Source organism: Denticeps clupeoides, chromosome 9 (assembly GCF_900700375.1).
Source record: "Denticeps clupeoides chromosome 9, fDenClu1.1, whole genome shotgun sequence".
NCBI classification, from domain to species: Eukaryota; Metazoa; Chordata; class Actinopteri; order Clupeiformes; family Denticipitidae; genus Denticeps; species Denticeps clupeoides.
Window position 1 is genome coordinate 21,660,003 of NC_041715.1, and position 22,267 is coordinate 21,682,269.

At 40.1% G+C, this 22,267-nt stretch overlaps 1 protein-coding gene across 2 annotated transcripts; it reads left to right on the top strand.

Moving 5' to 3' along the window:
- The first annotated feature begins 107 nt into the window (after positions 1–107).
- Positions 108–21,810, top strand: nr1i2 (nuclear receptor subfamily 1, group I, member 2). Of its 2 annotated transcripts, none has more exons than XM_028990423.1 (10): positions 108–411; positions 3,304–3,357; positions 3,704–3,886; positions 5,775–5,905; positions 6,058–6,227; positions 7,623–7,837; positions 16,650–16,795; positions 19,365–19,481; positions 20,203–20,308; positions 20,733–21,810. In XM_028990423.1, exons 3-10 carry the CDS (start codon positions 3,714–3,716, stop codon positions 20,869–20,871), a joined length of 1,197 nt encoding a protein of 398 aa, XP_028846256.1. In that variant the 5' UTR covers positions 108–411; positions 3,304–3,357; positions 3,704–3,713; the 3' UTR covers positions 20,872–21,810. The 2 variants fall into 2 exon arrangements, with proteins under 2 accessions (XP_028846256.1, XP_028846255.1); XM_028990422.1 differs by having other exon boundaries at positions 110–411; positions 3,696–3,886.
- The last annotated feature ends 457 nt before the right edge of the window (positions 21,811–22,267 follow it).

Sequence of the window (22,267 nt, forward strand, 5' to 3'; positions counted from 1 at the left end):
GAGACACAGAGGATGCTGCAGACCAGGCTGAAGAGAGAAATGCTCCTGAGATTCATTTTACACTGTAATGGATTGTTTTGAAAATAAATAAGTTGTGTGTGTATTTCACTCAACTCTACACATGCATGGACCTGATCCAGTTTTGAACATTTGGACATACTTATGCTAGTTTCCACATTAGCAGTCATGCTGCATTTTAGGCGTATTATAATATGCTGGTGACATGTTAGTGTACTGGGGGTGTAGGACATGCTTGGACGTGTAGTCCATCATTACGCAACGCGCGCCCTGTTTGTACCTGGTGACCGAGTGTCCCCGCGGGAGGAACGGTAACAAGGAAGTCGCGGGGAGGAGAAACGCCGCTTTAGGAATGAACGAGTCAACTGCGGCGCGGATCGCAGCGATGATCCTGTGAGTTTCTCCAACTTTTTATTTACGCGTGTTTGCGTAACGCGAAGATTTTCAAATAATAATAATGGCACATGGGAGGAGCATGACACTGGTCATCTTCTCATGAATTTGAAGAGGCTGGATTTTACAGGGAGGATTGATTAAGTCCATTACAGTTTCGATTTTATAAAGCCTGCTGCCCTAGATTTACCGTCATTCACGCGCAGTGCTCAGGACCTGTGTCTGGTCCCATATTCACGTCAGGATTATAATAACTCGTATGAAAGAGGAGGAAACCCTGCTGACCATGGAACCTCCTGTGAATAGTGCTGCTGCTATTCAGACACATTTATACACTTTTCATGTAATAATTGCTGACATGCACATTGTAGGTGGCGCCCCTTGCACGAAATAAATTCCACTGCTACTGTAGATAAACTCAAAAGAAATGAAGTAGCTTTGTCCTTGACAACGTCTTCAGTGTTTTTATAACTAACCTTTTTATTTATTAACTGAGAAGCATGATTCATTTAGTACAGCACAAAACAAAAAGGAAGGTCATAGAGTACAATCACATATCCATAGTGTTCCTGGTCAAAATAAGACACAAAACAAACATAATGCTACAATAGTCTATGAATAAGAGTATGTAACCAAATTGCATTTCTCATTATGGACATATCAGGCTTGCTAGTTAGAGGTCAGATATATTATAAAGTGGTCCCATTTTCACAAGAGTTTTTGTCCCCTAATCTGGCCAGCATAACCTCAGGAGATGTTCTCACTCATTAAAAATTCTCCACTCATGTAATGTTGGACTCATAGGTGATTTCCAGTGCCTTAATATAATTCTTGCAGCTGAGGTTATCATAAGCATCAGGACTGAATATTTATCCGTTGGCATTTTTGGTATTTTTGTTCTATCAACAGTGAATAAGGGAATGTCAGTTTTTCAGTGTTTTAAAAAACTAAGTCACATCATAGAAATTAGAAGTTTTCTGTTGAATAAGGTTACAGGCAATCACTTTGAATACAAAGACTCCATTCAAGGCCTCTATTGTCAGATTAAATTAAATAACATTTGTAATTCTAAGCAAATTGATTTAACTATAGACCTTATTTATAGTACAATCATTTGTTTTAATGTCACATTCCTTTCTATTAACATTATATTTATTATTAATTCTGGTAAAAATGGGTAAGCAGTTGCATGTGAAATATATTCAGTGTTTATATTATTCAAATATCAACAGTGAACAGAAATACTGAGGGTAAATAAATCCAACCCTGATGTTATTGTGACATCTTATTTCAAAACAGTATTCTTTACAGAATTTTTTATTTTTTTTTAATTTAACTGATTTAAACTAAACATCTCATTTCACATGACCCTGATTGGACTATTTAGACTGTGTACAGACAACTGTACACTTGTGAGAACTGTACACCTGTCATTTGCTATAATGAGCATAAAATGGTCTGTGTTCAGTCTGCGCTCCTATGACACCACAGACGACAGGAGAGGCGCTGTTCTCTGTAGATCAGGCCGCCACAGTCACTACAGCACTAGTTTTTAACGAGAATTTTGTACTGGCGGCAGACAATCACCAAGCAACATCATGATTGATTATGTTCTGCATTTCATTGATTTCATTGATGTAGAAGCTTTATATATTTGCCATTATCGAGACGTCAGGCTCATCTGTAATAACTACATCATGATGTAATCAATTATGTTCTGCATTTCATTGATGCAATATCATCCACGTCTGCATCACAATGCATCGATTATACGATTCATTTCAACACCCCTATTATCATTACAATCTTAAAGTATACATGGGGTCCAATAGTATCGATGTAGAATTTTATATTGACTAAATTTACTTTTGACTCCCTTTATACATTTGCCATTATCGAGACGTCAGGCTCATCTGTAATAACTATGTTAAGCTCCACCCCTGTGGTGGAAGTCGATCATCAAACATGTTTTCTGTTGAAGCACCCATCCCCAAACCCACAGCCACATACACTCAAAAACACACACACACACACACACACACACACACACACACACACACACACACACACACACACACACACACACACACACACACACCCACCCTGTCTCTCTCTTCTGTTGTCTCGTCATTATGAGGCATGCCAATCAAATATTTTAAATCATATATTGGATTTTTAAATCATAGATTTTAGGTATTCAGGTATTGAACACAATCTTAGTACAGCGTCAGTGACTGGTTGTTACAGGGACAATCCTCCAGGGTTAACTGTAATAATCATTCTGGTCCATGTGTTAATGGGACACGTCTTCTCAAATCTCATGCTCATGCTCAAATCTCATGCATGAATTCAAATCTATTCATCTCCGTTAAGCATCAGTTAATGGCTGCACTGATGAACACGATCCATTATTTAAGACGCACGTACCTCTTTAACAACTTGACTACAGTCTACAAGTGCAGCTTAATAAAATGAGAAATGTACCAGCAGTGTGGCGTGTAGGAATCAAGTTGATGAAAGGTGCTTGTACTGCAGCCTTCGGTCTGTATTCAGAAGCGCTGAGATCTTCTAGCAGGCCTGTGAGTATACAGCTACATGTGTGTGTGAGTGTGTTGTAAATACATGCAATAATTCTGATCAGGGCGCAGATGCATCAGTCGTTCTCCTCTGTGCTGTAGGTTGCATTTGGGGATCATTATTGGCATCAGCTATTACATTAAAACCTTTCACCTCAGGCAGGGAATATTTGAAATGCTAAGAAAAGGTTTGTTAGCAATTATCAGCGCCTGCCTAAGAGCTTTTCTCAGAAACGGCCTTTCAGGAGAGACCAACCCCTTTGGTTGCATTCAGATGGCTGCCATAGTAACACTGCCTTGTGTCTGCTTCACTCAGGTAAAGATCGTCCTTGGAGTGTGTGGTGTGCCGGAGCGTGTGTGGATGCTAGTGGTAGGTGTGGATGCAGCAAAGCCTTGCTTCTTCTGTTTTGAGGTGGTCGTTTTTCCTTTAGATCTTCACCTTTGCTGATGGTCTGCTTATACAATTTTCTTCTTGGTTTGTGTAACTATGGTGCGTTGTGTGTACATGTCTACTCTTATCCATTGTGAAGATAAACTTATTTTTCTTTCTGTTTTTTTTTGTCTTTCTTATATATAAATTATATTTGATTATGAATTAAATTTATTATATTAACCTTCTTACTAATTAATTAACCAAATTACTAATCTTCATTTCAGGTTATTGGTCGGTAGTTGGAATGTGAGTGATGTAAGATGATTTTTCTTTAGCACAACAGGCAGGACAAAATGAACAAAGAGGAAGAATCACACCAACCTCAGGCCAGGATCTCAGAGGGGGACGATGAGGAAGTTGAAAGTGAGGAGGATGAAGAACTGAAAATCTGCCAGGTGTGTGGAGACCGGGCGACTGGCTACCACTTCAATGCCATGACGTGTGAGGGCTGCAAAGGCTTCTTCAGGTGAGCATATAGGCATGCAGCAGAGAAGAGAGACATCTGAGCACGAAAAGAAAGAAATCTATTTAGAATTTTTCAATATATTGAGAACATCCAATACAATGTGTAGTGTCACACAAAAAATACTGTTGAGTAATGTTGCTTAGGAACAGGTGGAATTTTCAAAATATGTCTAATAAAAAGTCAGTACTGGTGTCAAATACATTGTTTTCTAATAAGGGTTTTAATTGATCCTATTTCATCTTGATAATAACTCAAATCATATATAATCTGAATGAATCCACGGGCCAGTAAACTAAATTCAAAGTGCATTTGCCCTAAAGTATATCTAACGACAGCAGCAGAATGACGATGAAGCAGATTACTTTTGAGGACATGAATGTCTGACTGAAATGAAAATTCACAGATCATTGTAATCCATACTAATGTTTCATTGTGTATTTTATTTCACGATCTGTAGTCCTAATACAAAAAATACTAGATAAAAATTTAAAAGAAGCCCAAGGCACAGGATGTGTTTATTATAATTTATTTTAACAGTAACTGAGAAAACCCTTCAGGGCTCATACCCAAACTCAAATGCTGGTGTGAATGCAGTAATAAGGTAGAATTACCACTTTGTACTGCTAAAAGATTCTCAGATTTGAATTAATAGGATCTAAATTGAGCTTGATTGTCAACAAAGTAAGGGCTTAATTATATCATGTAATTTAGAATTTTTTACTCTATATAGATATGAGTCATGAAACTAGTGTACTTTCTGTTCCATATAAAATTATTATTCATTTACTAAAATTAAATGAATTAAGTTCTCACCTCTGCAGGTGAGGTCATGCTCGAAATAATTTTCTGTTAGCGTCAGGGTGATCTACTGGTGTATTAACAAGCAGTCAGTGAATTGTAATTGTCTTGCTCAGGGATTCAATGGTAGTAAGCATGATTTGAACCCTGGTCTTTTGGTTCATAGGCGAGTGTGTTACCTACTAGGCTACTACTAATGTTTTCTGAGTTCCAGAATGATTTCCTTTGTCTTTGGCATGGTGAGTTACAGTAGTTACAGTGTTCAAGTGCCATGTTCCCTGGAGTCTTTTTATGCTGATTAAATGTTAGGACTGCACAGGTTTGGTATCAAAGCTGATTGGTTAATTATGTTCAAATCAAACGTTCACATGGGGCTAATATTTTTTACTATATTTAATATAATACAAGTCTTTACAAAATATTACAAAATGTACCAAAAACTACTAAGTAGCACTAGTAGTTGCAATGCTACAAAAATTATATCTAACACAGGGCAAACCCCAATCTCAGCAATCAAAGATCTTGGCATCTACAATCCTTTGATTATATCAGGTTTCATCAATGCTGCAAACATTAGGAAGACGTTCAGGAAAATGTTACATAAACAATTTTTGGCCCCAACTCTATGTAATAACCTGATAGTAGATACCCTGGTCTTTGATTGCCGAGATTGGGGTTTGGACTTTAGATATAATTTTTGCAGCCTTCCCCTTTGGTCAGGTTTGGTCATTATGTACTGTGAAATTGCCAAAATCACATACAACTTTAAATGTACAAAATCCAATGTTTCAATTGAAACGGAGCAGGTTTTTCTGGTCACAGGATCACGTAAGTCTAGAAAATATGTTCTGGATTTCTGCTAAATGTTTCAGTAGTTAAATCAGGCAACAAATCACTAAATCTGCCCTCAGATTAGATTTCAGTACAGCACTGTATGTTGCTGGTCTTTCACAATAACCTTGAACTAATCTTGTCATGGTTTATGAGAAACAATGTTTACTTTGTGTGCATATGGGCTTCCTCATCTTTGTGCACTATATATACTAACACCAGCTTATAATATCCATGTGTGTCTCCACATTCATGCTAGACGTGCCATGAAGAAGCTGAATAGTTCCCAATGCCTTTTTCAAAATGCCTGTGTTATCAACAAGTCCAATCGCCGGCAATGCCAAGCCTGCAGGCTCCAGAAGTGTCAGTCCATTGGGATGCTGAAGGAGTGTGAGTCACAGAAATTAAATGACACTTTGTGTGAGATTGTAACAGAAACATATAAATGAATGCAATCTCCTCTCCTCTTGGTTTTACTGATTATAACCATTTAGACTGTGCAAGACTAGCATGCTAGTAGCTGCTCTTTCACTATTCTACAGTAATCATGTCAGATGAAGATGTGGAAAAGCGGCGCTGTCAAATAAAGAGAAGGAAAATGAAAATGACACCCATCCCGCTCTCACCACACCAAGAGGACATCATTCGACAGCTGCTCAAGGCTCACAAGGACACCCTCGATATGACCTGCTCAGAGTTCTCTCAATTCCGAGTCAGTACCTTAGCAAAGACAAATGAATGTGCACCATTCAATTCCATCAGTCAGTCAATTGGTGTGGATTTACATGAAAATAACCAGTGGTACCCTGCATATACATACACAATCAGTCATGACATAAATTACATTAGACCTCTGAAAGTATCTGGCACCAAACTACCAATATCACCTCTGTTCCTCAAAACATTCTTTGACTATTTTGCAGTGTGAATGCCATTATGTAATACCGGTTTAATGAAGAGATGTACTGTGCTTCCTCACATGCTCGTTGTAGTCACTTGTGGTGGATGACATGGTTCAGCATGGGCAATAATGATAGTTCCTCAGCTTTGTAATTCCATCAACAAAAAAGTGTGATGCACTGTTTATACTGTTAGGTTTCAGGCATTTGAGCAATAGAAGCTTTTCTATTGAATTAAAACCACTGTGCCAAGATAATCAATGTTATTCACTTCACCTGGCATACCTGATTGGTCATATCACATTCAGCTACACATCAAGTTCAGAAACTTAGCTTTTTGTGTTCAGTTACGTATAGATTAGTGTTTTTGTTTTGACGAAATATCTTCATCAATTAACCTTTATGGCATGACTGACATAAATGCTGGTCATGTGGTGATAACTATAACAAATTATATAATGTAACGTTGTCTGCAAAAAAAATGGGGGCAGTGGTGGCCTAGCGGTTAAGGAAGCGCCCCCGTAATCAGAAGCTTGCCGGTTCGAATCCCGATCTGCCAAGGTGCCACTGAGCAAAGCACCGTCCCCACACACTGCTCATTTAATCACCTTATTAGGCAGTATTTTTGTTTCCCGTGTCTCCCATTTGGTTGTACAAAGGATGCAACTTCCGCAATTCCTGTTAGCATGTTATTTAGATTTCAAAATGCTTCATGACAAATCATTCAGTATGTGAAAGTACAGATACCACTGGTTAAATATTACTCTACTACAATTGAAAGTCATAGTCAAATTCTTACTTAAGTTAAAGTACTGAAGTGCTTGCTTTTAAAAATAATTTGCACTGCATTTTTGTATTATTGGCACAACACTTAATTCATCTGACTAGTATGTAGAACCTCTATTTATAAAATATTAAAGAATGAAATAAAACCAAACTGACAAAGGATTAATCTTTATTTTTTAATTGTACCACTACACACCCCCAAAATAGGTGTGGCCAACAGGCATGACCTGCCTGTTGGCAAAAACTAATGTGGCCACTTTTAGAGTACGTTTGAGTCTATAAGGTGACAACAATATAACAATAAGTTATTTTTGTTTTGGTTTTCCTTCACTAAAACTATAAACAACAATAATATGCATCAGTTATTCGCTAATACAGAAAAAAAATAGAATTAATAGACAAGTTCATTCTGTGTTTTGCAGCCTCTATGTCGAGCTACAATGGATAAGAACAGTAAGCATTCTGAAGACCTTGACTCTTCTTCATTATCCTCATCATTCAGCACAATGGAAGAGATGAACCAGGAGGAAAAAAGACAAAAGAAGAGCATCTTTACTAGTCTGTCACACATAAGCGACATGAGCACCTACATGATCCAGAATGTTATAAACTTTGCCAAAGAGGTCCCAGCTTTCAGGTAAGGTATAAAGAAGAGCATCTCAGTCACACATCAAATAATAATAATAACTTAAATTTGTCTAGCAACTTTCAAAACATACACGGTCACTTTCCAAAAATCAGCATGGAGCCTGATAAATATTCAGCTGTCTCTTGAAAATTCCAGAGCTGGAGCAGCAGCACTGAAGTCTCTATCTCCAAAGTAACACAGCCTGATGTGAGGGATGAAAAGTAATCCTTTATCCATAGGCCGTAGACGCTGAGATGTGGTGTGGGGGATCAAAGGTTGAATAAATACTTGAGCGGCTGTGGCATAGATGCATTTGTATGTTAGAAGAAGGACTTTATAGGAGAAAATTTGGTAGCCAGTGCTGGAGGGTAAGGGTAGAAGTGATTGATGTGACAAAGCACATCAATTAAGAACCCTGGCTGATTAGTTTTGCACATACTGTAGCCTAGTCAGGACTTTGGGTTGAAGAACAAACAGTAGGCCATTACAGTAGTTCAGACGAGCAGTGATGAATGTATGAAGAGCTTGAGCTTTAATGTATGATGCCCCACTCCCTGGGCAAGACACGGCAGTACCACCTTAAACAAACATCCTGCCCCCTTGAATCAAACAATAGAATCATGACAATAGAGATTTACTACAGTAGCAGATCCCCCACTCACCCTCCGCCAGCTAATTATCTAATTGCTGTTAGTTTGCAAATGAGCAGGTGTCAAGTTTCTCAGGTGGACACTGTGCGATTTTTAGAACCATTAGTTCCTCGAGTCTGGCTGAATCGCAAAACGTATGATCACCGATTCACCCCTCCCGACCAGGCTTTGATGGACAATCAGCAGATACTGATAGTGTAAGACTATCAGTATCATTCAGCTGTGACAGACACAAGCAAACCTTTTTAAATGTGGTCTTGCCTACTTATCATGGCTGGAACAACAGGGAGAAAAGATAAGACAAGATTATTATAGTGGTAAATCAAATAATTTTGTGACCCAAACACCCCCACCCCCTGTTCTAAAGTATAGCCATATGCACCACCACCTACATGACTTTTCTGCAAAAAAAATGACCAGATCTGCTTCTGCTGTGTTCATATTGCTTGTGTAGTGTGAGCAGTTGCATTTGAGCATTAAACTCTGCAGTGTGAGCACCTAAATCGTGAGCTCTTTTTTTTTTTTGCATGAGGTATTTACCCCATGACATGAAATGACCAGGAAAAATCACACAGTGTATGCCCAGCATAAGCAGGGAAGAGCAAAATGAGTGGGTGTCAAGAGAAAGCAGCAAATCTTTGTCTTCAAATTCTTAGCAACTGGTGAGATAAATAACAACTGAAAAATACATTTATATTGGGGACTAGTCCATAGTTCATTGTTTCTGTCTCCTAGAAAAGTGTTTCTTTCATGATCCCACAAGGACCACTGTCAGCCTGTCTGCTGCATCAAGCCAACTTTTTTACTTTACAAATATTTTGTTTTATTTTTCATTTTTTTCCCATGAGGGATTGTCACCTTAATATGGGGGTTTGTGTGCTTCAGTGATCCTAAGCTAAGCCTTTAGGTGAGACACACAAGTTGGACAGTTCTTAGGGTAGAGGCCTGACAAAGTGCAATCCAGTTACATGACAAAAACAGTTATCCAAAACACCCCCACCCCACACATTTTCCACCTCAGTTACCACCCTTCACATTTCTGTCTGCCCCCTCATACGTGCCTGCCTAGAACCGGCTCTGTCGCTGAACACTGTCCCCCTTATTGGCTCTAGTGTGTGTCAGACAGGGCTGCATGACACTGCCCACTTATCAAGTGCTACACCTTGGAAGTCCCAGGTCATTGACAAGGCTGTGCATTAGCCAGTGACCTGGGACAATCTCATCAACCCAGACACAGAAATTCATGCACAGGTCTTTGGGGGAAATGGAAACAGGAACACCTCGGTAATCGTGTTGGAGAACAGCTATGTAGATCTTCGGGTCACACAGGCTTAAATCAGGGGCTGATTAGACAAGACAAGATGCACCTCACACTCATTAGACAGTGAGGGTTCCTATCTGTGCCGCAGGGCCGTAGGGAGGGGATGTGATAAGGGATCCACAACTCGGATGTGAGGGAAGAACCACCGCAGTGTGTGAACAATGGTATTGGGACTTATTGGGAGGTTCGTGGCCACGCACAACATGCAAACACACACACTGACCTTACTGACTACTCAGGGGTGTTGTGGGGGGGTGGAGCCAGAATTACAAATCAAATTAACATTCCATAAAAAACAACATTTGATAAAACAAATTTACATGCAGTAAATCATAATGAAAGGAAAGGTACTATCGAGCGAAAGTTTGTGTTTGCAGACCCAAACCGACCTGACCCCAGCCCGGCTAAAATGATAGAAATTGAGCCAACCTGACAAAGAGGCAAGAGTTACAGCTCTAAAGGTGTGTTTTATCATGCAGCGATGCTACTAATGCATGGTTAAGTTTAGAATTATCTTCAGGTATTTACATCCACATGATACAATACCACTTATTTTCTGCACTTTTTTGTTCACTCCTTATCCTTCAGACACGTTAGTACATTCCAGAGTCAGTCAATGATTGTACATATTTTACAACTGTGCATATTGAATTTTTTTATTTTTTTTTTTTATTGATTATTACATTTATTTTCTTGATATTGTCAGACTGAAACTTATCTTACACAATGCAGGGCCTGCCCATGGCATAGGCAGTATAGGTAAATGATAAGGGTGTCATCCTGTCAGGATTGGCTGCAGCTGGAGACATCACCTGTGCCCAATCTAGACATCTGATAAGAGGAGTCATGCACCCACCCATTGGCGGCTCCAACATTCTTTGTGGACCGACTTACTTCTCGACGCCGCGCACTCTGCTGTCCACTCGAAAACTGTCCCCTTGCATGTCAGGCGGTGTAGCAGTGCCACCGTATACGCAAACCCCTTCACGAAACACCTGTAATATGAGGTGAGGAAACTCTGCACATGTACAGGGAGTGCAGAATTATTAGACAGGTTGTATTTTTGAGGAATAATTTTATTATTGAACAACAACCATGTTCTCAATGAACCCAAAAAACTCATTAATATCAAAGCTGAATGTTTTTGGAAGTAGTTTTTAGTTTGTTTTTATTTTTTAGCTATTTAAGGGGGATATCTGTGTGTGCAGGTGACTACTACTGTGCATAATTATTAGGCAACTTAACAAAAAACAAATATATACCCACTTTAATTATTTATTTTTACCAGTGAAACCAATATAACATCTCCACATTCACAAATATACATTTCTGACATTCAAAAACAAAACAAAAACAAACCAATATAGCCACCTTTCTGTGCAAGGACACTCAAAAGCCTGCCATCCATGGATTCTGTCAGTGTTTTGATCTGTTCACCATCAACATTGCGTGCAGCAGCAACCACAGCCTTCCAGACACTGTTCAGAGAGGTGTACTGTTTTCCCTCCTTGTAAATCTCACATTTGATGATGGACCACAGGTTCTCAATGGGGTTCAGATCAGCTGAACAAGGAGGCCATGTCATTAGTTTTTCTTCTTTTATACCCTTTCTTGCCAGCCACGCTGTGGAGTACTTGGACGTGTGTGATGGAGCATTGTCCTGCATGAAAATCATGTTTTTCTTGAAGGATGCAGACTTCTTCCTGTACCACTGCTTGAAGAAGGTGTCTTCCAGAAACTGGCAGTAGGACTGGGAGTTGAGCTTGACTCCATCCTCAACCCGCAAAGGCCCCACAAGCTCATCTTTGATGATACCAGCCCAAACCAGTACTCCACCTCCACCTTGCTGGCGTCTGAGTCGGACTGGAGCTCTCTGCCCTTTACCAATCCAGCCACGGGCCCATCCATCTGGCCCATCAAGACTCACTCTCATTTCATCAGTCCATAAAACCTTAGAAAAATCAGTCTTGAGATATTTCTTGGCCCAGTCTTGACGTTTCAGCTTGTGTGTCTTGTTCAGTGGTGGTTGTCTTTCAGCCTTTCTTACCTTGGCCATGTCTCTGAGTATTGCACACCTTGTGCATCACTCCAGTGATGTTGCAGCTCTGAAATATGGCCAAACTGGTGGCAAGTGGCATCTTGGCAGCTGCATGCTTGACTTTTCTCAGTTCATGGGCAGTTATTTTGCGCCTTGTTTTTTCCACACGCTTTTTGCAACCCTGTTGACTATTTTGAATGAAACGCTTGATTGTTTGATGATCACGCTTCAGAAGCTTTGCAATTTTAAGAGTGCTGCATCCCTCTGCAAGATATCTCACTATTTTTGACTTTTCTGAGCCTGTCAAGTCCTTCTTTTGACCCATTTTGCCAAAGGAAAGGAAGTTGCCTAATAATTATGCACACCTGATATAGGGTGTTGATGTCATTAGACCACACCCCTTCTCATTACAGAGATGCACATCACCTAATATGCTTAATTGGTAGTGGAGTAAGACAACATGCATGAAGAGGATGATGTGGACAAAATACTCATTTGCCTAATAATTCTGCACTCCCTGTATAGTCTTGTGTTCTGGCAATCGCCACACGCCTGCGGGCTAGTTTTCAGCCATCACAGCATTTTGGTTTCTGTCTTTAATAAATCCTTGTTTTCAGTATGTCCCGCCTCTGCACTTACTTCCCCTGTCAGATCGCGGGGGGGGACGAGATTTATATGTCTGGCGGTAATAACTAAATGCTTCCATAAAGGTGTAACCGCGAGCGGAATTAAAATGCATAAATGGATGTTGATTTCCTGTTAATGTCTATTTTCAGACATTTGACTATATGTGTTTCCTTTAGTGCCATGGTGTGTGGCATAAGCCATTTTTGAGCAAAGTTATAAGGGGAGTTTCTGTTTTGTTTAATTGAAATGGATGTAATTTTCTGTATTTTCCTGTGCAGTCAGAGGCCATTGCCGTATTTTGGACACTTATTTTTTCAATCTGCTGTTTTTATCACCATTGTTTTGTTGGTGTTAGAAAACTATATCATTTACATTTACGGCATTTGAGCAGCTAGCAAATAAAGAACCTCAAGTTAAATTTACAGTTTTGTGGTGTCAATTTCTGGTGTAGCAGTAATAATAGTAGCTAGAATTTAGTAGTTTGTGGATAAATTTGGTAATGTTTGGAACATAGTCAAAAATTTGCCTGTTAATGTTAACAACAAGTTGCTGTCTTGGTTGGAAGGCTGAAAGGAAGTCCACTGTTGATGTATAAAACGAATTGGCTTCAATGGGAGGATTGAGGGATTAAAAAAACGTAAATAAAGGTGGAGTCCGGGAGTGGATAGAAGAGAAGATTAAAATGACCTAAGATGAAGAGGTGTACCAAGTTACCAATTCAATAAGTTGGAACCGGGGATGGGTTAAAGATCCCATTACAAGTGAATGGAAAAAAACAAAGGATGACAAACATGAGTTAGAGAGGAGGAAAAAAATGGCTGGACCTCATGGGGGGTCATGGAGTTTGAGTTATAGGAGTATAGAGTAATTGAGAAAAAAAGGTTTGAATTATAATAAAAATAGAGGGAATAGTATACATCTCCAGCATGTCCAATATTGAGACAATTTCAGATGCACCAGCCTACGTAAAAGTGTCCTACTTCCTGTCCTGTTTTTGTCCTTACACGCATGCACTTTCGCCACATGAAATACAATGACAGTATTACAGTAGCGCGGTGTATCTCCACTGCGTCCACGTTGAAGTGTAAAATTATGTGCGTGTTTTAAATGGTGGGTTTTAAAACGATGACAGTCAGCTGGATTCTGGCCCGAACACTATAAGGCTATTAAAAAAGATGATTAAATTTAACGATTGCTGGCTGGCTCGGAAAAATGCATGTGTTCTACTCTAGTATCAGACAGAGAGAGGATCTGGGTCCCAGGTGCTCCAGCTTGGTGGTGAGTGTGGAAGGGATTATAGTGTTAAAGGCTGAACTGTAGTCAATGAAGAACATTTAACATAATTTCCCTTTTGAGTGTCTAGGTGGGGGAGTGCTGTGTGGAGGAGATTGGTGATGGCATCTGTACAGCGGTGGCTCGAGTGTGTCTGGTAGTGAAGAAATTATGAAGTCTCTGACCAGCTGTTCAAAGCACTTCATCACTACTGAGGTGAGGGCTACAGGGCTGTAGTCGTTGAGGGAGGCAGGATGGGGATTCTTTGGGACTGGAACAATGATGGACCCCTTGAAGCATGTGGGGATCACGACTGAGATAGAGACATTTACACTTACATATAAGGCATTTAGGGTTCGGGTTAGACTTACAACGTGCTTTCAAGTTACCATCGATGAAGTGATCAGTTCTGGTTCATTACGACCCCCAAATATGAATACAATCTTTTTATTCACTCTTGTTGTAGATTCTGTACATAAGTTAGACAATAAGAAGTTTACAAGTTAATCTAAATATTCTCTTAAGAGTAAGGTCTTGAGCTGCTGTTTGAAAATACTCTGAGCTGTTCTGATCTCAAGGGGTAGTTCATTCCACCACCGAGGGGCCAAGATGGAGAAGAGTCTAGATGAATGTCTTCCTTTTACCTTGAGCGATGGGGGGACCAGGCGAGCAGTACTGGAGGCTCGGAGTGTACGAGGTGTAATACGAGGTGTAATAAGTACGAGGTGTAATAAGGGCTGTGAGGTAGGATGGTGCTACTCCATGTTTGGCTTTGTAGGCCAGCATCAGTAAATAGAATCTGATGCGTGCAGCTACTGGGAGCCAGTGGAGGCAACGTAGCAGATGGGTGGTGTGGGAGAATTTGGGAAGGTTAAAAGTGCTGCTGCATTTTGTATGAGTAGAGGTCGGACATAGAGGTAGACCAGCTAGAAGGGAGTTGCAGTAGTCCAGTCATGAGATTACTAAGGACTGAACCAGAAGCTGAGTGGCCTGTGTTGACAGATAAGGGCGGATTCTTCTGATATTGTAGAGAAGGAATCTACATGAGCCGGAAAGATTGCTGATGTGAGTCGAGAATGAGAGTTGGTTGTCTATTGTTACTCCAAGGTTGCGGGCTGTTGTAGAATGAGAGAGCTGTGAGTTGTCCAGGTAAATAGCAAGATCCTGATGTGGTGAAGAATCTGCTGGAATGAATATTAATTCAGTTTTGGTGGGATTGAGTTTGAGGCTGCCATCCAAGATGAGATGTCAGTTAGACATGCAGAGATTTTGGAAGCAGCATGTAGATCAGAGGGAGGAAAAGAGAATATGAGTTGTACGTCATTGGCATAGCAGTGGTAGGATGTGAGGAAATGACCTCACTAAGTGATCTTGTGTAGAGGGAGTAAAGGAGAGGACCTAGCACTGAACACCTGAGGATCCAGGAGGTTGTTCTGTGACAGATGAAGTGATAGCTGATTGTAGACACACCACTCAAGAAGAGAGCGGTTGAATATTTCTGTGAACACAGGCGCTGGCAGTGTCTTCCTGTCCAGAAGTTGGCGCTGCTAGCGTCTTTAGCTGCAGTCTCGAAGCGAGCATAGAATGTGTGTGCCAGAGACACATCCGCGTTCGTCATACCGGATGTTGGTGCTTTATTTACATTTACATTTACAGCATTTATCAGACGCCCTTATCCAGAGCGACTTACAATCAGTAGTTACAGGGACAGTCTCCCTGGAGCAACTTAGGGTTAATGGACACAATGGAAGTAAGTGGGATTCGAACCCGGGTCTTCTGGTTCATAGGCGAGTGTTTTACCCACTAGGCTACTACCACCCTATATATTATAGTCTGTTATTGTCCTTAGTCCCTGCCACAGGCTCCTAGGGTCATTCTGTTCAAGTTATTTTCTTTTTGTAGCGCTGCTTCGCCTCCTTCATGGCTTTTCTGACATTGTAAAATGCAGCCTTATACGGTTGCAAGCCCCGCATTATAGGTAGCGGTACGAGATGGTTTTACCCATCCATGGCTTCTGATTGGGAAACGTTCTGATGATTGTATTCTGCACGGTAAAGAATGCAGGGACAGGGGCATTTTATTAAAAAGCACCTTTTTCTCAACTGATGTCAAGTGTCTGCACCTCACAAACTGCCATAGTACTACACTGGATTTGGATTTGGGGTAGTGGTGGCCTAGCAGGGCAGTGGTGGCCTAGCGGTTAAGGAAGCGGCCTCGTAGGTTTCCGGTTTGAATCCCGATCCGCTAAGGTGCCACCGAGGTGCCACTGAGCAAAGCACTGTCCCCAGACACTACTATTGCTGTCATGACTGCTCACTGCTCAATAAGGGTGATGGGTAAAAAGCAGAGGACATATTTTGTTGTGTGCACCGTGTACTGTGCTGCAGTATATTACAATCACTTCACTTTCATTTTGTATTTTGTAGATCAGATCCACACAGGAATTAAACAAAACATAGCTGCATTAAATGTGTTGATTTATTTTAACATAACAGCCCTAAGCCTGACCCATCCAACCCGTACTCCTATGTGTACCTCCTACAGAGCTCTCACATCACTCTCAGGTGTACTCACAGCTAAAACCTTCAAATAAGAACTTAGATTATCCAGTTTATTGGAAGAACCAAGCCAAAATATGGTTCAGAAAGTAGCCTCAATTGTACCACCCACCCTCCATTGTCTGTGGTTGGTGGATGGACATTCAACATTGATAATGGCGTATGTAAATATTTAGTCTAAATCTCCAACACAACACCAGAATCACAGTGTGTCCACTCGTGGTCACAGTAATCCCATTGGGTTAACTGTGACGATGGGTGATCATAGGGTGATGAGAAGTGTAGTGGAATCTGTGTGTGTGCTGGCAGTCTGCTCTGATCTCTGGTAATAACTGCTGGTTTCTGTTTGTGATAGATCTCTGATTATAGAGGACCAGATCTCCCTTCTGAAAGGTGCCACTTTTGAGATTTTGCTCATCCGCTTCAACATGTTCTTCAATGAAAACACAGGCATCTGGGAGTGTGGCCCACATAACTACACCAAAGACGATGTAGCACGCGGTGAGAACCAGAAACACACACATTTCACAATGGGTGCATTTATAGACCATACAGAAGCAAATAAGCTGTTGATTATGTGGAAAAAGTCTAATTAATCAAACCATATGTAATATCTACATAATTTCACCCTTGTCGTGCTGAGACATACACTGCGGAAAATTAGGCAATGGGATCTTTGTGAACAAGATTAAGTAACTCTCAACTGAAAACAAAATGGCCTACTGACTGCTGGTATTATGCTTTCACCTGTCAGGGTACAAATTATTAGCATGTGGAGATTTGGTAAGGTGGTAGTAGCCTAGTGGGTAAGACACTCGCCTGTGAACCAGAAGACCCGGGTTCAAATCCCACTTACTACCATTGTGTCCCTGAGCAAGACACTTAACCTTAAGTTGCTCCAGGGAGACTGTCCCTGTAAATACTGATTGTAAGTCGCTCTGGATAAGGGCGTCTGATAAATGCTGTAAATGTAAATGTAAATTTGTGCAACTCCCAAGTGGTTTGCTGATGGGTCAATAATGGTCAGAGTTCAGTGTTAACCTGAACCTGAGGGCCTGCAAATTTTGATGCTCTCTTGTATGTCACCTTCATGTGATCTGTTTCTGACAGTTTGTTCATAAACATGCCTACGTTTGGCTCACTTGGGGCCGTGCTTTTGAACCTGTCCTGGGCAATACTGTGACATGTATGCACCCTGGAGCAGATAAGACTCCCTGAGCACCCTGGATGGGCTCAATCTCCCATTAGTGACAAGGACACTAGCAAACCACCAAACTAGAGGTATCAGTTTGGAAGCTGTGGTCACCACATGCAAAATCATTCCTATTTTTTTGGATTGTCTGCCTGTTGTATCTCTAGTGCAACCTAATGTAAATTGACTGGATTAAGTGTTGTCTTAATTTCTGTGCAGTGTATCTGTGTCAGGTTTTATACCAATCACACACCCTGCTAGACCTAGTGTCAATTAAGTAACTGTACCAGACGACAAAGTGAAGGCACATTATGGCTCTGATGAAGAAATAAGCGCCTTCTTTTTAATGAAACCCAAATACAAGAACATTTATATAATGTATTTATAATGTATGTCTCAATGGGCTTTAAATATACACTCACAATAAGTTAGGGATTTTGTGATAGACTTAGTGGATGTCATACATATGGTGTTTGTTTCACTTCAGACATTTTTGGGATAGGAAGGCAATTATATTGGGGTGATACACACACCTAATTTTGTGTTTTCCATGTAATGGTCTCATTGTGTACAGGTGTATCTTATATTGGGGTGACATGCAGTCAGATGTTGTTCGTGAACTTGATGTGTCTCAGAGTGTCATCAGCAGACTTGCATTAAGACACAGAACTTCATGACAGAAGAGTTCATGAAGGAATGGAGCCACAGCAATGATGACCAGTACCTAAGGACCTAGACATTGTTATGCAACTGCTGCAGGATGCAAGGGATACTAGGGTTTCCAGACAAACCATTTGCAACTGACTCCACCGCTTTGGCTTGACTGACTGACATTGTATCAAAGGAAACTTTTACTTATTTCGTTAAAATTGAGAGCAAATAAGCACTCATGTGAATAACAATATCCCAAACTTATTGTGAGTAGTGTAGAATAAACCTCTAGTGGGATGTACTGTCCTAAGAATAGAATAGAACTCTCCTGGGATCTACTGTCAGTTGTATATACGTGTCAGGGATTAGCAGGGAAACGGGACAAAGAAAAAGGCACAATGACCCAACAGGGAGAAGACACATACAGGATAGATGTGTGTGTGTGTGTGTGTGTGTGTGTGTGTGTGTGTGTGTGTGTGTGTGTATATATATACATACACACACACACACACACACACACACACACACAGGTATACACAATCCAGAAATCAGGAACAGACCGGAACATGAAACTGCAGTACTCCACAGTCAGGCCACAACAATATGAGCATGCAGTGGATATTAAAAGTGTACACACCCCTGTTAATATGTCAGATTTTAGTAGTGATGTAAAAAAATGAACATTTCCACTTTTAATGTGATTTATAACATGTTAGGTGATCTGTTAAGTGAAAAAAAACATACATACAAAAGCATACAAAAGCATCCCAAACTTATACCCAAACAAGACCTGAGACTGTGATCGCAGCCGAAGGTGCGTCAACAAAATGTAAATACTTACAAAAAAACGAATTAACAAGATTTTACCAATGAAACAGCTTTCTAAAAAATGTTTTTGCCTTGTCATTATGGGGTACAGTAGATCTTTGTAGAATAACTATACTTAAATCTAACAAAATGTGGAAAAAGTGAAGGTGTTTAAATAATTTATGGTGGCACTGTATGTCAATCCCATCTGTCCTTAAACAGAAATATCAATGTTTTCCAAGTTTGAAATCTTTAAAAACATAGAATTACCTGCACCTTTAAAAAAAAAAAAAAGGTAGTTTATTATCATCTGATTAGATTTGGGTATTAATCTTTTTTATTCTTGTTTATTCATTTCTCCAGAATGTGTGTATCATACTGAATTCCCTTGATCTTTTCTTCTTTCTCTTCTTCTTCCAGCTGGGTTTCAGCACCACTTTGTGGATCCTCTACTGAAGTTCCACTACAAGTTACGCCGCCTCCACCTGGATGACGTGGAGTATGTTCTGATGCAGGCCCTCGCTCTCTTTTCTCCAGGTACATATTTTATGTCTTCATGCAGATCACCAGTTGATAAAAGTCTGAAATCCTCCATAGTGGATGTTGAGTGGGGCAGTGGTGACCTAGTGGTTAAGGAAGCGTCCCTGTAATCAGAACGTTGCTGGTACGAATCCCAAGCCACCAAAGTGCCACTGAGCAAAGCACTGTCCCCACACAATGCTCCCCTGGGCGCCTGTCATGGCTGCCCACTGCTCACTAAGGGTGATGGGTTAAAAGCAGAGGACACATTTCGTTGCATGCACTGTGTGCTGTACTTGTATTTCACAATGACAATCACTCCACTTTTCATTGAAATGATCAGTTATAATGGCAGAGAAAGTGATGTGTGGCTTTAAGTCGAGACTTAAAATGAATATATGCCATAAAATCCATTCTGTATGGAATTCAGATTGTTGTATTTTCTGGCAAATTTGAATTATGAAGGGAAAACATGATAATGTAATTCACATCATAGCATTCTCAGACACTTACATAGTTTTCAATTAACTAAATTGCTGTAATATTAAAGTGTCACTTGTACACGGTGCACAAAATAGAAAGTCCTCTGCATTTAACCAATCAGCCTCTGAGAGCCAGAGATGTTACAATAAAATACTGATCATTTACTATAATACACAGATTTCAATTATTATAATGCACTTTACAAATGTCATGTGATAATATTTTAATAATAATATATTTTATTTTTTAATTCCAGATCGTCCTGGGATTACTCAATTCAAAGACATTGACCTTTACCAAGAGACCCTGGCCATCACCTTGAAGACGTACATTGACAGTCACAAGGCTGAAACAGGGAAGCGGTAAGGCCATTCATTTATAATAACATTGATATTTGTGTCTGCAGATTTTCATAACTAGCCTTTCAAGTGATCTGTATTCATAATGAACAGTCCTGCATACGTCTTGGTGGTGCAGTTGTATGTGTTGCTACCTGGTAAGGTTAAAACAATGTTCTTGAGACCTGAACCAGGATCTGTCTATACAGATACAATAAAAAATGGTCTATCCTTTTTCGATTACACCCTGCAGATTCTAACAGTAAACAAAAAATGTATACAAATAAAACATTTTAAAGAGCTGATTGAAGAGAATGAAGAGCACCATGTAACATGGAGCCAGCTACAACCTATGTGCACACACATTCCATTCCTCAGAAATACTGTCAGTATGAAAAAATATATACAGCTTCTGGACATCTTCAAAGTTTACAGTTTTATTTTGCAGTCTGCTGTACCCAAAGATCATGGCATGTCTGACTGAGATGAGGACTATGAATGAGGAGCACACTAAACAGTTGCTGCATATCCATGACGTCCAGCCAGAGGTGTCCCCACTCATGCTGGAGGTATTCAGCAACTGCTGACCGCTGCACTCCTCATCGTGATGATTCAATTGTCTGAGAAGCTTGCCCAACTTTTTGCCAATAGTCCCAGAGACAACAGAACTGTCCACTGTTTATGTTTCATGAAATACTCTTTAGAATATATTTTGAAACTCAAAATAAACAAAAATCTTAATATGGCTGGAATATGTCCAATAGGTCAACTGGCAGATTTCTGAACAACTGGACTTAGCTGGCAATCCAATAAGGTGACCATCTAGAGTTGAAACCCCTCTATAGAAAAGTGTGTGTGTGTGTGTGTGTGTGTGTGTGTGTGTGTGTGTGTGGTTCAATGTGAATCTTGTGTGGTTTAATGCTCTGGATTACCTGCTGCTGTTCAGTCACAGTTTTTATGTTTACAAAAGAATTTACCCAGATGAAATGTTTGCTGCTGTGTGTGTGTGTGTGTTGTTTACGTGAAATGTCTGTATTTTGTGTGATACTTGTGTATTTGTTACATTTAACATCATAGATTAAAAAATATACTTTCCTGTTGTAGCTAAAAGCTAAATGTTTTTTAATCACATTCAGCAGTAATCTAAAGAAGGTCAACTTGAACTGAACAAAAAACGTTCGAAACACACACTCACAAAGATGCTGCATCAGAGTGTTTTTCCAGTGTTATTCAAAAGGTAAATGTAATTTTTGGAATGTTACAATTGCAACATTTTTGAACATGAATCAAGCACATTGAGATGCCCTGTCACATGACGTATGCAAAGCCACCTGAAGGCAGGGAAGTGACTCGATCTGTGTATTGTAAACTATGGACCATGTGTAAGGGCTAAGGGGGGGTGGAGTCTTGTGTCAGTTTACATCATGTGGTCAAAAGTGTTTAATTTGAGCAGGTGGCACCATGATGTTATACTGTCTTTCCTCAGGTTAGTCTCAGGGAAATAAATAAATGTCTAGTAGAAAACATTTACTGTGTCTGTAGATTTTTTGTAAGTGAGAACTCAGAGTGAGTAAATATAGTTTGTGGGCATCCACATAATAACATTTTACAACAACATTTATTTCTTATGTAGCCCAAACACATACAGTATGTCACAATGGGCTAACTGATAACTCAACCTTGGGGCAGTGGTGGCCTAGTGGTTAAGGAAGTGGCCCCGTAATCAGAAGGTTGCCGATTTGAATCTCGACCCACCAGGGTGCACACTGAGCTAAGTACAGTCCCCAGTTTAAAAGCAGAGGACACAAAAACTCCCTACCCTCATCATATTTCACACAAGCACCATCAGCAGTCTGCTGTCCAGCAGCATCCAGGGACATTTAAGAGCACCACTCTCAGCCATTAAATAGACTATTATTACAAACTGGTAGACCTTATCAAAGCTTCCACTTTTCCATTGCTAGGAGACCATCAGAACTCATA

Coding starts and splice junctions, on each gene's coding strand:
- nr1i2 (XM_028990422.1), top strand. Junction 6,228..7,622: donor CAGAGTTCTCTCAATTCCGA/GTCAGTACCTTA, acceptor TGTGTTTTGCAG/CCTCTATGTCGAGCTACAAT. Junction 16,796..19,364: donor CAAAGACGATGTAGCACGCG/GTGAGAACCAGA, acceptor TTCTTCTTCCAG/CTGGGTTTCAGCACCACTTT.